This window comes from Peromyscus maniculatus, chromosome 9 (genome assembly GCF_049852395.1).
Source record: "Peromyscus maniculatus bairdii isolate BWxNUB_F1_BW_parent chromosome 9, HU_Pman_BW_mat_3.1, whole genome shotgun sequence".
Classification (NCBI taxonomy): domain Eukaryota; kingdom Metazoa; phylum Chordata; class Mammalia; order Rodentia; family Cricetidae; genus Peromyscus; species Peromyscus maniculatus.
Window position 1 is genome coordinate 73,949,432 of NC_134860.1, and position 15,710 is coordinate 73,965,141.

The 15,710-nt window shown below is 40.7% G+C and overlaps 1 protein-coding gene across 3 annotated transcripts in view; it reads right to left on the bottom strand.

Moving 5' to 3' along the window:
- The window catches only part of Gtf2f2 (general transcription factor IIF subunit 2), a 126,713-nt gene that overhangs the window by 44,612 nt on the left and 66,391 nt on the right, over nt 1–15,710 (bottom strand). For all 3 annotated transcript variants that reach the window (XR_013042533.1, XM_042285199.2, XM_076545399.1), the window contains exon 5: nt 10,544–10,625. Coding sequence is in view for 2 of the 3 variants with exons in the window: in XM_042285199.2 (XP_042141133.1) it covers nt 10,544–10,625 (82 nt within the window). In the remaining variant the exon portion in view is untranslated. The remainder of the gene's footprint in view (nt 1–10,543; nt 10,626–15,710) is intronic.

Sequence of the window (15,710 nt, forward strand, 5' to 3'; positions counted from 1 at the left end):
GCAAGACACAGAATAAGAAATAATGAAAAGTATACAGAAATAGAAACAGAGAAAGGTAAAAGCCAAAAGGCAAAAGTTAGACTGAATAACTAGTTAAGTAAAGTGGGCTAGCAACAAGCCAAGCTAAGGCCAGACATTTATAATTAAGTATAAGCTTCTGTGTGTGATTTATTTGGGAGCTGGGTAGTGGGCCCCCAAAAGAGTAAAAACCCACAACAACAGATGGGGTCAGGGCAACTTTCAGAGCTAGGGTAGCCATTCTTGCATGGTTAAAGGCCATAACGTTAACAGTGAACATTTGCAATTGTAAAGTATTCACACTGAGAAAAATGTCACTGTCCTTTTTACAGATTAAAACAAAACAAAACAAAAAACAACAAGGAAACAGGCAGTAGGCAGGGAGCTGGTCTCAGAGTATGCAGTCTGACCCCAGAGCTCAAACTCTAACTATCTGTCCAATTATCAAGACACCAAAAAGTCCAAAGTTCTTTTCTATCTATTCATGTGTTATGGGTATTTTGCCTACATATATGTATGTGTTTCATGCGCACACATGGTGCTTGCAGAGACCAGAAGAGAGTGTTGGATCCCATGGGACTGAAGTCAGAAATGGTTGTGAGCCACCAAATGGGTGCTGGGAATCAAACCTAGCACCTCTGGAAGAGGAGCCAGTGCTCTTACTCTGAACCATCTCTCTAGTCCCAGAATGATTTTCTAATGGAAGTCTTGATCATACTTAAAATAAAATGGTCCTTTCCCCAAGAGAAGTAATCAAAAGTATGACTATCTCAGTGGAATGAATGTTCCCTATTACTGACAAGCTTTCTGGTAGAACATTCATTCCACTCAGCCATACTCCACCCCACCCCCCCCCATGATTTTTTTCCAGACAGGATTTCTCTGTATAACAGCCCTGGCCATCCTGGAACTCACTCTGTAGACTCAAGAGATCCACCTGCCTCTGCCTCATTTGTGTTGGGATTAAAGGCGTGCACCACCACCTAGCTGACAGTCCATATTCTTGGTTACTTCTCTTAAGGAATGACTATTTTCCTAGAGCAAGCTGTCTGACTAGCTAGACAAGTGAACTGATGAGCTGTGGGTTCACTGAGAGATCCTATCTCAATAAATAGAGGAGTGATTGTGGAATGCACTGGATGTCAACTTCAGGCCTCCACAGTCACACACATGGAAACACATATACACATTATATAATATTGTAATATATATATATATATATATATATATATATAGTGTCATTTCAACTTCAGGTTCCCCATATGAACAAAAAGGCAGGAACCAAATGGCAGCTATCTGACTACTATAAGAAAAGAGAGCCTAAGAACAGACCCAAGAAAGCTCTCAATCTGGAGAAAGACTCTCAAAATTAGAATTGGAGCTGGCATGCTGATCATACTCTGAACCTCCAAATGAAGGCAATGCAGAAGTCCACCCACCACACATTGTACTGTTATGCCAGTCAATGTAATTTATTTTTTAAAACTAGTTTGTACTGGGTTTCCCAACACGCAAATGAAAGCATTCATAGCTCACCTGGACTGGTTTAGCTCTCATCTAGTATTTTAGTATAAATTTCAATATTTGACTCCCATCTTTTGGCTTCTGTCCTCAAGACTGGCTTTTCAGTTTGCCTAGGCTACTTAGAAGTGAGAGACTACAGGTCCCATTTTTCTTGGAACAGTTACAGTTCACATGCCTTTAAATCATTCTCTCTGATCAGTACCTATTTTCATTTTCGAAAGTATACTGTGATAGGAAGATTGCCACGATTTGAGGCTATCCTGGGCTACAGAGCAAGACTGCCTCAAAAACAAAGGGGACTGTTGGAGCCCATTCAGGTTCCTTGTGGCTTTACCCAGCAGGTTTGCATAAAGAGGATGATTGGACCACGGGCCTGAGTACCAGGTATCTGGTACTCAGATGGTCTGCAACTGGCTGTGCTGGGGAGGTCTTTTGCCCCACCCCTTGGCGTTCCTTTAAAAGCCCTTTGGCATAGACAGTCGGGGCCCGATGGACTAGGATCTAGGCCCTCTCGAAGCTATCCCATATTTTCTATCTGTTTCTCTCTCTTCTATACTTCTAACTAGTATTTCCTGCTGCTCCTGCTCAAGAGTACCCTGAGGAAAAGCGGGGGTGGGATGGCTCCCCACAGGGGACCTGGGAAGTAGCTCAGGTGATAAAGTTCTTGTCTAGCATTATAAAGACTTAGGTTCAATCTCTAGTGCCACATCAATCTAGATACATGGCACACACTTCTACTGTCAGTAGTATTCAGGAAACAGGGACAGGAGGGACAGGAGTTCAAGGCAAGCCTGGGTTACATGAGACCCATCTTCAAGAAATCCAAGCAAACACAAGCAATCACACATCACATCAAAAGTATATAAATATTTTGTTTGTGTTTATGTGTGTGCTTCAGTATATATACATGCAGACAACCATATAGGTCAAAAGAGAGCATCAGATTCTCTGAAACTGAAGTTACATGTAGTTTTCAGCCACCTGATGTGGGTGCTGGGAACCAAACCTGGGTCCTCTGCACACAGCAAGTTCTCTTAACCACTGAGCCAACTCTCTAGTCAAGGTATCCTTTTTCTGGGGATGGGGGGCATTCCAAACAAGTTTCTTTGTGTAGCCTTGGCTGTCTTAGAACTAGTTTTGTAGATCAGGCTGGCCTTGAACTCAGAGATCCCCATGTGCCTCTGCCTCCCGAAGATTTTTTTCTTTTTTCTTTTTCTTAAATTTTTTTTTTTTTTTTAGTTTTTGTTTTTTGGTTTTGGTTTTTGAGACAGGGTTTCTCTGTGTATAACCCTGGTTGTCTTAGAACTCACAGAGATCCATCTGTCTCCTTAGTGCTGGGATTAAAGGCTTGCACCACCACGCCCCAGCTAAGGTATCTTGCTTTGAGAAACAGGGATATGACTCAGTAGGTAAAGTGCCTACTACAAAGCCCGACGACCTGAATTCAATTCCTGGGACCACAGTGTAAGGAAACAACGGACTCCTGCACATTGTTCTCTGACCTCCACATGATGGCTGTGCACTCAAGTGCACATGTGCATACACACCCCTCACACATGATAAAATACAAGTTAAAAAATTTTAATGATTTATTTATTTTTATGTTCATTGGTATTTTGCCTGTATGTATGTATGTATGTATGTATGTATGTATGTATGTATGTATGTGTAAAATGTCAAATACCCTGAATCTGGAGTTATAGACAATTGTGAGCTGCCCCATGGGTGCTGGGAATTGAACCTGGGTCTTCTGGAGGAGCAGACAGTGCTGTTAACCACTGAGCCACATCTCCAGCCCACAAGTTAAAAATTTAAAAATATACTGTTTTGAATAATAAATGATATGGCAAACTTATTTTAAATTCACCTTGCATGTATGTGTGTACATATGCATGATTATCATTCTAATAAAATCATAAACCAAAAGTGTATAAATATCTTAAGATTTATTTTATTTATGTGTATGCCTGAGTGTAGGCACCTATGTAGGCCAAAAGAAGGCATCAGATCCTCTGGAACTGTAGTTACTTGCAGCAAGATGGTCAAAGATATCTTTAATTTTTTAATTATATATTTTATTTAGAATGTGTTGTGTCTCTGGAGGTTTTTTTTTTTAATAATTTATTTTATTATTTTATTTTATGAGCATTGGTGTGAGGGTGTAAGATCCCCTGGAACTTGGGTTACAGATAGTTATGAGCTGCCATGTGGGTGCTGGGAATTGAACTTAGGTCCTCTAGAAGAGCAGTCAGTGCTCTGATCCACTGAGCCATCTCTCCAGCATGGTCAAAGATATCTATAATCACACAGGCAATAACAGGAATCCGGGCAGGTACAGCATAGGAACCTCTATCAGGAAGGACTGTAAAATGCAGCCTCCTTTCCTATCTAGGATCTTTTTTTTTGTTTTTCGAGACAGGGTTCCTCTGTGTGTAGCCCTGGCTGTTATGGAACTCTGTAGACCAGGCTGGCCTGGAACTCACAGAGATCCACCTCCCTCTGTCTCCCAAGTGCTGGGAATTAAGGTGTGCACCACCGCTGCGTGGCCCCCACGTAGGTTCTTAACACAAAAGGAGGCTCAAATTTTTTTCTTTTCCATTCTTTACAGGTTCCCAGAGAAAAAGGGTTTTCTTAGGTTTTTCTGAAGAAAACCCACAAATGTTGACAGAATTAAAAATAAATCTTAAAAAAATTTGTTCTCTCCTTCAACCACGCTGTTCTTGGGAACCAAACTCAGGCTCTCTGGCAAGCACCTTACCCATTGAGACATCTTTTCAACCCCTGAAAGCAAGTGCTCTTAAATGAGGTGGTTACATAAGCATGTAAAAGGTCCCAATGCCATATCTCCTCCGACTGGAATGTCCCTCTGTAGCTGACAAAGTGAAACATAAACTACTGTTATGAAATACTGATTACACTGTGTAAAGACATGTCATTGTGATTGTTTTAATAAAAAGCTAAATGGCCGATAGCTAGGCAGGAGACTTGTGGACAGAGAGCTCTGGGACAAAGAAAGGTGGAGTTGCTAGCATGACATAGAAGGAGCAAGCCATGCAGGACAGGTAAAAGCCATGAGCCACATGGCAGCATGCAGATGAATAGAAATGGGTTAATTTAAGTTATATGAGCTAGTTAGAAATAAGCCTAAGCTACAAGCCAAGCTTTTCATAATTATTAATAAGTCTCCATGTCATTGTTTTGTGAACTGGCGGCCCAAAGAAAAATCTGGCTACAAACTATAAATATGCTGATCATATACTTTAACTATATTAAAGATGAATTCAACAGATAAAAATAAAAGTTAAACTCAATAAAGCAAAATTAGATCAACTTTAACTAACATCACTATGAACTGATGTAAAATATATTCACCAACTCAACATAAGTCTCTTGATACTGAAACACTGAGATCAACTCAAATTAACATCAAACACAGAGAAGCACCGAAGCGTGGAAGGTCTTTCCTGGCCACGTGCAAAGCTGAGTCTAAGGCTTTAAGGCCAGCAAACAGAACTAGGAACAGGCAGTGGTGTTGACTTTCTCCATGGTCTAGTGGCCATCGGGATTCACGCACAAGTCCACTGTGTGCTGGATCAACAGAAGGAAACCACAGCAGCGTCGTTTCTCTCTTGGCCCGAATTCCGTTTGTTAAGGGTTTCACTATTCCTGAGGTATACTATAATACTAGTACCATTTCAACGTCTATCTTTATATAAATGACAGGATCTTGCTAACTTATATTTAATGTATATATAATTTTCATAACTGAACAATTTATCAGCCAAAATTCAATAACAGAGCTATATAATAAGAATTGATTACTAAAATCAAATTTTTCTAAAATACAGCTGATTATTCTTAAAGAACACTGTTTATAAATACATTATTTATAACATTATACTTTGTAATATAGCCACTTATGTTACTAAAAGCATTTAGCTCAACTGCTATTCACTAAAATATAATACAGTAAAAATTCACTAATTAAATTTTAAAATTACTGACTTACATCAAGGAAGGAAAGGTCTTTGATATTAAGGCTTACTCAGCTAGTCATGGTAGTGGCACAAGCCTGTAATCCCAGCACTGGTTGAGGCAGGAGAACCGAGATGCCTGAGATATGGATCAAGATCCTGCCTCAAAAAACCATGAGTGTGTGAGGGGTTTATTTTCTACAAATGGAAAACTAGTCTTTTTTTTTTTTTTAAACTACATATGCACACAGTAGTGCTAGGGAGTGAACGCAAGGTCTCCACATGTGAAGTACATACTCTAACGCTGTCTATTTATAAACGCTGACTTTATTTTATTTATTTAAAAATATGGGCACATGGGTGTGTGTGCATATGAGCGCAGGTGTTCACAGAGGCAAGAGGCTTCAGATCCACCAGAGGTGCAGTTATACCCAGTTGTGAGCCCCTCACTTGTGGGTGCTGGAGCCAAGCTCAGTCCTGGGGGGGGGGGGGGGAGTATGCACTCTGAACCACTGAGGCATCTCTTCTGCCCATCTTTATTTTCAAGCATTACGTATTGAACCTCACCTTTATCTAAAGAAAAAACAGAATCTTATTAACTTACATTTTATGGATATGTAATCTTCATAACTGGAAAATTTACCAACCAAAATTTAAGAGTTATAAGAAGTTATTACTAAAATAAAATTGTCAAAGTGTTTATCTAATTTTTGCAATCACATTCTCCTGGCCAAAGGTGTATGTGTGTGCATGCACACAGTTATACACACACATATATATACATATGTACAAAACTGAAAAAGTCCAGGCTTTGAGAATGGTGCTGAGTAAAAGAAATACAGAAGCTGGGTGTCTATGATTCCCATGTTCCTGTATGTCATTTTGACATTTCTTTTCCACTTTAATCCACTTCACTCTTACATATATTTTTGGCTATTTGTTATTCAGAATGCACTATTCAACAAACCACAAATACAATAACCAAAAAGAACAGGAGAGAGGAAAGAAAGGAAAGATAATGCAGTCCTTGCTATCATGATGATCAGAATGTGACAGACGATGAATCCTCCAAGCACAACAGAAAACAAGGCATGGACACTTACTTACACACCCATTAAAAATAAGGACATGGCAATGTTCAAAAGAAGAATGGCAGATCCCAAGTTGGGTGGGGATGGGAACTGTGAAGAGATTTTGCTGAGGGATGCAACACATGGGTTGCATACGAAGGTGCAGAGGCATAGACACTGCAGGTAGAGAATGCAGCATACATGTAATAGAGGCATGTGATGGGAAAACCCCAGGCACATCTGGACTATCACCTTGAAGTGTGATCTAAGCATGTCTATAGAGGAGCAGTTGAAAATGAAGCCAGATTCTCAGAACACGTGAATGGCACTAAGGGGAGAGTACTCCTAAGGGTGTCTGAGGAACCCGATCATATGTGTGGTGCTGAGCTGTGGGATATTCCACTTGCCAAGTCACTTCTGTTTAATGTCACCTACATCTACCTTTCCATTTCTCCTTCAACAGCACCAGCATACTTCTCTTCTCCCTGCTACAATGGCAATAACCATGTTCTTACAGAAGCAGGTGCATGTGTGTTTTTTCAGGTTCAAAGACTGTAAACTCTCTGGAGCAACAACAGCATCTTCTGATTTAAGAACACTGAGCTTCACCTCAGGGATTGAAGCATACACTCAACACTAAATAACTGCAAGTGAAATATAAGAGACACATCTTACGACTTACACTCTTTCACTATTTTGCTAGTTTAATCCCTGGTACTGCCCTTGTAATGGTAAGTAGTTTCTGCTTTAAGTCTTCTTGGTAAGCTGTCAGCCAGGATTTACATTAAGATGGGTATGGAAATTACAAAAACCCTCCGGTCCCTCCTCTTTCATGGGTATACTCCTTCCTGTGTGATACACAGGATGGAATGGAGCCAATCTGACTTAGTCATGGTAGAACATACATCCAGGCCAGCTAGAGAAATCAGTCATCTCATAAGCACCCAAGTTTCAGTTCTCTTAGTCCCGGACTCTGCCTCAGAGTAATACCCCAAACACAGCGTCTCACTTCCCTTCTGAAGCAGATGCTCTATGTCTGGGTATCTAGTCGCTGAGCAAGGCAAGTTCTCACAGACTGTTAGGGATTGGGGCAGGTGATGCAAAATGGGTGGAGAGAGGGAGAAGAGCCAAGGATGGAGAGGAAGCACACAGAGTACAGAGTTGACTGTGGAGGCCTCCACTGACCATTGCAAAGACTTGAATTTTATTCTGAGCAAGACAGGAAACACTTGAGACACCAGGAGCAAAGGAATGGCATGACTCAAGAGTTTAAAAGACCTGCTACAGAGCTGGCTACTGTGCTAAGAGACTAGGGTGGGAAGCAGGACTCTAGCGGACAGCAACTGCAATAGTCGATTTGAGAAAGCAAGGCCACTTCTGTGGCTTGTTTAAGGCAAGTTTGGAATACAGAAACAAGGATTTTGAAGGTACAATCTGCAAGGTTTTCTGAGACATTGGCTGTGGGGTAGAAGGTTTTTGGACCAAGGAAAGACAGTGAGGTGGATGTGGCATTACCTGAGCTAAAAGAATGCTGGTGATGAGTTCTGAGGCGGAGATCTGGAGTTGTTTCTGACACACTGGACAAACAGTATATAATGTCTTAGTGTGTGCCGGGCGTGGTGGCGCACGCCTTTAATCCCAGCACTCGGGAGGCAGAGCCAGGCGGATCTCTGTGAGTTCGAGGCCAGCCTGGGCTACCAAGTGAGCTCCAGGAAAGGCGCAAAGCTACACAGAGAAACCCTGTCTCGAAAAACCAAAAAAAAAAAAATAATAATGTCTTAGTGTGTACAGAGTTCATGACAGAAAGACCTGTCATCTTACACAATTCCCACATCTAGGCTTACAGACCATACAATCCTGTGTCTTTATGACTTCTATTCTGAAGGTTCTTCCCACCTTCATCTTTTCCTACTTAGTTAAAATACTACCAGCCTTTTTCAAAAGGGACACCAGCTACTCTGTGATACACATGATCAGCACTTCCTGAATCACTGTGCTCTTTGCCTTCAGTCACTTAAGGCTAAAATAGGAATACTTGGACGCATGGCTTATTTTTAAAGCTATATAATTTTCATTTTGGCAAAAATAAGGCAGATATTTTACAAACACAGCAGGTGGCCCACCTGCTCTCATCCTCAGATAAGTCCTGTAGGGAAAATCAAGACCACAAAAAGAGATCTCAACAAGTGGTCCAACACCTAATTTTGTACTTTTCAACATTTGTAGTTATCTGAAGATCATTTTTCAAAAAGGCTTGTATTATAGCATAAACTTTATAGGCTGCAAACAAAGAGTGAGCTATCTTTTGACAGTTTTACAAAGCTAATTTTCATTTTGACTGTCATTCTTTTACTTGCCCCGGGGAGGCATTTAAATCAGGGGAATGCTTAGACAAAAGAACAAAAGAGCATCTAGCATGTTTGTGCCACTCCTAGGAAACAGCATCTAATGCAATCAAGAAAAGGGAGGAAATATGACCTTAGAGATGCTAACTAAGTTCAACTACAGCCTCCAAGGTAAGAATGCTGGACACTAGGAGGCCACTTCTTGAACACAGCACTTTCTCAAGGAGCAGCACTGTGTGGTTACAACCAGCCCTGGGGAAGTTGCTTAGCAACAGTGTCTATCCCATGCACGACTGTTTCTCTGGTACCTAAAAAACGCACCTGGCAGACAGTGCAGAATGAATGAATGGGTAGATGGATGGGTGGATGAGCAATTCTAATCTCATGGTGCTGAAATCTATTAAATACTAATCATGAAACTGGTATAAAAAGCATTTCTTCAAAGTTTGGGGAAAAATGCTCACTCAAAGTCATTGTCTTTAAACAGTAATTACAAAATGTTAATGGCAAATTAAAGTTGGGGGCTGAAGTAACAATCTCATTAACAATACATAACTTTATAAAATTCTGAATAGATCAAAAGCAAGATGCTACTCTGACAACCATACTTGCTTCTTCAGACAGTAGTCTGATACATATTCATTGTAGGAAAATTGAAGACCTCTGAAACATGCCATTAGAGAATCAAGATTCATGGGTGGGGAGGATGGCTTCCTTAGAAAAGCATCTGTGAAGTATGAGGATTTGAGTTTGCTCTTCAGAACCCAAACATGGTTTCAATACTCTCCCAGTGCTGAGAGGTGGAGACAAATCCCCAACTGCAGGCCAGCAAGCTCATTTAAGGCAGCAAGCTCTATGGCAAGAGAGCCCTGTCTCAAAAGACAAGGTCTCTAAAACCAAACCAAATCAAGCCACCACCACAAAACAAACAAGACAAGGTAAAAGTACCTGAGGACACCATTCATGGATGACCTTTGACCCACACACCACACTCATATAACCAAATGTGCACACACATGCATGAGTGCATGGACCCCAGCTTACATAAGTACAACTAGGAAAAACTATTAACTTTGATTTCAGAATGCATCAATACAGTAGGTTAAGGTAACTCCAATAGCCGGGTTCTGACAGTTCTCTGAAGACACTCAGTTATTGCTTGCTTCTGTTTTGTTTTTGAGACAGGGTATCACTCTGTAGCCCTGGAACTCACTATGTAAACCAGCTAGCCTCACTCACAGAGATCCGTTGGGATTAAAAGTGCGTGTCATTATGCCGCATTTACTACTTGGTTTTTTTGTTTGTTTGTTTTTGTTTTGTTTTTTCAAGACAGGGTTTCTCTGTGTAGCTTTGCGCCTTTCCTGGAACTCACTTGGTAGCCCAGGCTGGCCTCGAACTCACAGAGATCCGCCTGGCTCTGCCTCCCGAGTGCTGGGATTAAAGGCGTGCGCCACCACCGCCCGGCTTACTACTTGGTTTTGAAACCAAAGTGCAGAAAGCAAACATTACAAACAAAACTATGGTTTGCATGCAGCCAATAAGCAATCTAATGTAAGTATCCTAAGCCCCAAGAAAAATATCAAGTATTACTTTAAAGTTACAAAACACCAACCTCTTTAATCTCATGTAGTTTTCACTGGCAGCAGGTCGGCATTCGGCTCTCTGTACCACTATTCCTTCCAATGACAGTTTATCTTGAATGAGAAGAGAAAAACTGTATTCAGAGATAGCATTCATCATTTCCAAGATGGCATTTTGACACGTAACTAAAACATAATTCACAGAATACCAGGAAACAAAAGGATAGTATTAAGTTGATAGCAAAATCATTTATCAGAATAGAGAAACCTCATTCTTAACAAGCTGCAAACTGGAGACTTTCTGGCTTGTTCCTCGAGCTGCACTGTCCCTTGTCAACAACAGCTTTCAAACACACTCAGAGTAAAAGGGCATATAACCAAATAAAAAGGTGGAGGATTCCATCTGTAACACAAGTAACTTCTAGAAATACAGTAAATCTAAAGCACTAAATCAAAGATCCGTACATACACATGAATGATATCCTAGAACACCTTGTGGGGAGAACAGCCAGCTAAGAAAATACTGTGAACTGGGCAACTCATTACCTAGGTTATACTGTGTACTCTGGATCCTAAATGATAAAGAGTGTGTCAACATGAATCTATAAGCTGAGGAATGAGCATGTTTGTAGTCATAGCACTGGGGAGGAAGATAAAGAGGATATACATTTTGGGCCAGCCTGGGCTACACAGTAAGACTATTATAAGCAAACAGTGAATCTACTATGAATTATCTGCCTAAACCGAAATGCAATTTTCTTTCTTATAGTGACCCTGACTTAAAACCAGGAGAAATAGAAAAGGAAATAAAAGCCTGGACCTTGCAAGCCCACTGGCATCAGGCACCGTGGCAGAGTGAAGGTGATGGGCATGGCCTACTATGTAAGAGGCATATGACTGCCTCTCACAGACAGCAGCTTTAGGACAACCTGAAAATCTAAAACTGTGGTTAGAAACAGCTCCTGGTCAGTCATTTCCATGAGAATTGCCCTGAGCTCTGAGAAGGGACTAAGAAAATCCTCTGACTAACCAGGGATGCACTGATTCATCTCTTCAAGGTGACTTACTTCATTCATTCCATTGATGTAAATGACTACCACACAAAGGCACCATGTGGGCATTGGAGAATCAAAGATGATTAAGATACAGCACTGTCTTTCAAGCAGCACCCGTTTGCTATACGAACAGTGACACACCAAATAAAATGCAGACTCACACGGAACCACATTACACAGATCATACTGGAAAATCTTCCCGTGACTTTCCTAGATTTTTGTCTCCAAAATTCAAGGAGTTATATCCTGTGCTCTTAAATACTAATTATGAAACATACCATCTGAATTAAATATTCCCAGAGTACCTCAAAACAAACAACATCTTTAGTGGAGGCTAAGAAGTGCTGCTGGAAAGCACAATGACACGACCCACACATATTTCACACTACAGTGTGCCAGGAAGAAATACTATACAAGTCACAATCCTTTACATTTTAAACCTGAAAAGAAGTCACTGTCACGAGTGGAGTTAGTAGGAGTAAACTTTGAATTTTCTCAAAGCAAACACAAATCTTATATCCAAGCTGATCTCCCGGATAAAACTGAGAGTCCAAAACAAGAACCCGATCTAGTCTCACAATAATAAAATCTGGAAAATCCTGATGTATTCTGTATCCTGAGTGTATGAGGAAAAGTCCAACAATACACAGTAAAAGATGCTTTTCTTTTCTTTTCTTTTTTCTCCGAGACAGGGTTTCTCTATAGCTTTGTGCCTTTCCTGGAACTCACTTGGTAGCCCAGGCTGGCCTCGAACTCACAGAGATCTGCCTGGCTCTGGCTACCAAGTGCTGGGATTAAAGGTGTGCGACACCACCACCCGGCCAAAAGATGCTTTTCTAAAACAAAGTAAGTCTAGGATAGAATCTTGATAATACATCAACCACAAATCCAAGTATTTACTAATGTTGAATGCTAAAATGGCTACCTTTAATACCATGTGTTAATGCTCCCCACCTATTTAGCAGTACTTACTCCAAGAGGATACACGGAATTTAATTCTTAAAGAGTGGGAAGAAGTTGAAGGCCCCTGCTCACTTCAACTTGACCGATACTTTCTATTCTTCAGTCAAGGTTACTCACACAGGGCAGTAACATTCCCTTCCCTAGACCATCCTTTTCTGTTTACCATACCATCCTTTCAAACTTAAAACTGCTTTCAAATGCTTCTCAAGCTAGCGAAAGTCTTAATCATTAGCAAGGAATTTTCCCATCAACTGGCTGGTGTTAGTGAATGCTCTGCTTCCCTTATTCCCTCTCTTAAATTTAAGAGGCCAACTTATTTTGGGCATGGCGCCCCAAACATGACTTGCCTGCTCGTTGTTTAATGTTAACATGTACTTCTCAAACTCTCATGGGAACATGCTCTTGTATTTTCCCCACTGAACCATGCATCTTTTCTTTACAGTTCAAGGGGAAGGTATTAAACATGAAATCCTAGCTTATAACACTCACTTGTACATCATGGCTGGTAATTACAAACTGTATACATCAACACAGGAATCTTTACTTAAAACTAACTTTTGGACCAATCTGAAAGAAGGTGAATATTTGAAAAATATCCTTTTTACTCTTATACACTTAATACATATTTATCAAGTGCCTATTGCCCAAGATGTCATGCAAAGCACATCAGATATAGATGTGGTCAGGGAATGCAGAGACAAGTGCACTCATTCTCAAATGTCTGCTCTGTGCCGTACATTCTTTTTTTTTCTTTCTTTCTTTTTTTTTTTTTTGGTTTTTCGAGACAGGGTTTCTCTGTGTAGCTTTACGCCTTTCCTGGAACTCACTTTAAAGACCAGGTTGGCCTCGAACTCACAAAGATCCGCCTGTCTCTGCCTCCCGAGTGCTGGGATTAAAGGCGTGCGCCACCACCGCCTGGCTGTACATTCTTAAAAGTATAGAAGCAGCATGATTTTGACATTTCATGATACATATATACATACATATACATACACACACACACACATATATATACATACACACACACACATATATAAAAAACAACACACAACATACCCAAAACAAATTAGTTTGTGAATTTACAAAAAAATAACTCAATACATTTACATTGCCTTTTGTTTTGTTTTTGAGACAAGGTCATCTATGTCGCCATGACTGACCTAGAACTTACAGAAAGCCACCTGTTTCTGTCTCCCAAGTATTGGGATTAAAAAACGCTGCTTTGCTTTAAATGAAAAAGAAATATAGAAATCCCCAAATAATTTCTTTGATTTAACTTAAATTGAATTCCTATTTATATATCTGCATATGCCTATGTGACTACGTGAGTACGTGACTGTGTGTGCAGGTGCTCACAGAGGTCAGAGGCCTCAGCTCCTCTGGGGCAGGAGCCACAGGTGGTTGTGAGCCTCCTGACACTGATGCTGGGAACAGAACACTGGACTTCTGGGATAGTAACTTGAAAACTGTGTATGTGTATGTACATGACACGTGTGCAAGTGCCCAGAGAGGCCAGGAGAGGGAGTCTGATGCCTTGGAGCTAAGTTCTAGGTGGTCATGGGTACCAGATGTGGTGCTGAGATATGAACTCTGGTCCTCTGGAAGAGCATCAGTGTTCTTTCTTGCCAGGCCAGCACTCTAGGCCCTGATGTGACTTATTTATGGATATGTAAAACACTGGAAACAAGAAATTTTTGGAGAATGTGAGGAAAAGAGCTGAGCTCACACAACTCTCCCCATATTCAGGTTCAGTAGGATGGGGAAAAAAGGGTATACAAGCAAATTCAATATAATGGAAGCATTGAACATACCTCTTTATTTCCAGATTAATACAGGCACTCATTTACCCATTATTAAATACAGTGACAGATGCCCACAGCTCGCCATACACTAGTGGGTAGTAGGTTAATCTCAAGTACTCCCACATACTTCTGCTCAAACTTGTTGATGTTAGTTTAAGTAATTATATAATTTGATTACGGATCAGATCAACTTATTAAATTAAGAGAAGGGGTGTGGCACCTGGGGCTGTTTCTATGTAAGTCTTCTGTTAAAGACTTGTAAAGGTGAATTGCTTTTAAAAAATACTTGCAAAATCTGCTATGAACCTGGAGACAGATGATAAGCATCTATTTATACAAATTGATTAGTGTTACTGCAGTATCTAAGTTCTTACTTTGTGACTGAAGAAACCAAAACTGATCGTTTAAATTATAGGTTTAATTTCCACAAGAAAGAGAAAGCAGATGGTCAACTGGCATCCACCCTACAATCAAAGCAAAGTTTTATCTTACATTCCTAAACAAGCAGTTAAACACTTTAAAGTCCTAAGATACAACACAGGAATACATATTAATCATGGTGTGTTTGTTTTGAGTCAGGACTCTCTGTGTAGCCCTGAAACTTGCTAATGAAATAATTTCCTACCATCTAATTTAACTGACCATGGTCCTCCCATATCACCTATGGGATTCTATTGTACAAAGTGACTACACTAAGTAAGACCACAAGTGCTACACTGTAGCTTGAGTTTTCCTGCCTTGCCCACAGTCAGGACAAATCTCTGTCACCCGCCAGTAGCACAGCCGCTCAGACCCAACCAAGTAAACACAGAGACTTATATTGGTTACAAGCTGTATGGCCGTGGCAGGCTTCTTGCTAACTGTTCTTATAGCTTAAATTAATCCATTTCTATAAATCTATACCTTGCTACATGGCTCGTGGCTTACCGTCTTCACATGCTGCTTGTCATGGTGGTGGCTGGCAGTGTCTCCTTCTGTCTTCCTGTTCTTTCTTTTCTCCTCTCTGTTAGTCCCGCCTATACTTCCTGCCTAGCCACTGGCCAATCAGCGTTTTATTTATTGACCAATCAGAACAATTTAACATACAGACCATCCCACAGCACTACACAGCTGACACACAGTACTGAGTTCAATACAGAGAGAAATCATGTCCAACTGGAGAATCACAAAGAGCTTTGCTGGAAACCCTAACAACTGGAAAGAGTTAGAGATGGTAGGGATGATAAGGGAATTGGAGGTGGCTGGAACAGCAGTGGCACTAGTTTTTGATAAGCCTAGACACTCTTTTGTACTTGGAATTTTCAGCTCAGAAACTCAAACCACCAATGCCTAAGACTACAGGGTCATGTCTGCAGTCTGCAAAGAGGACACACAAACAA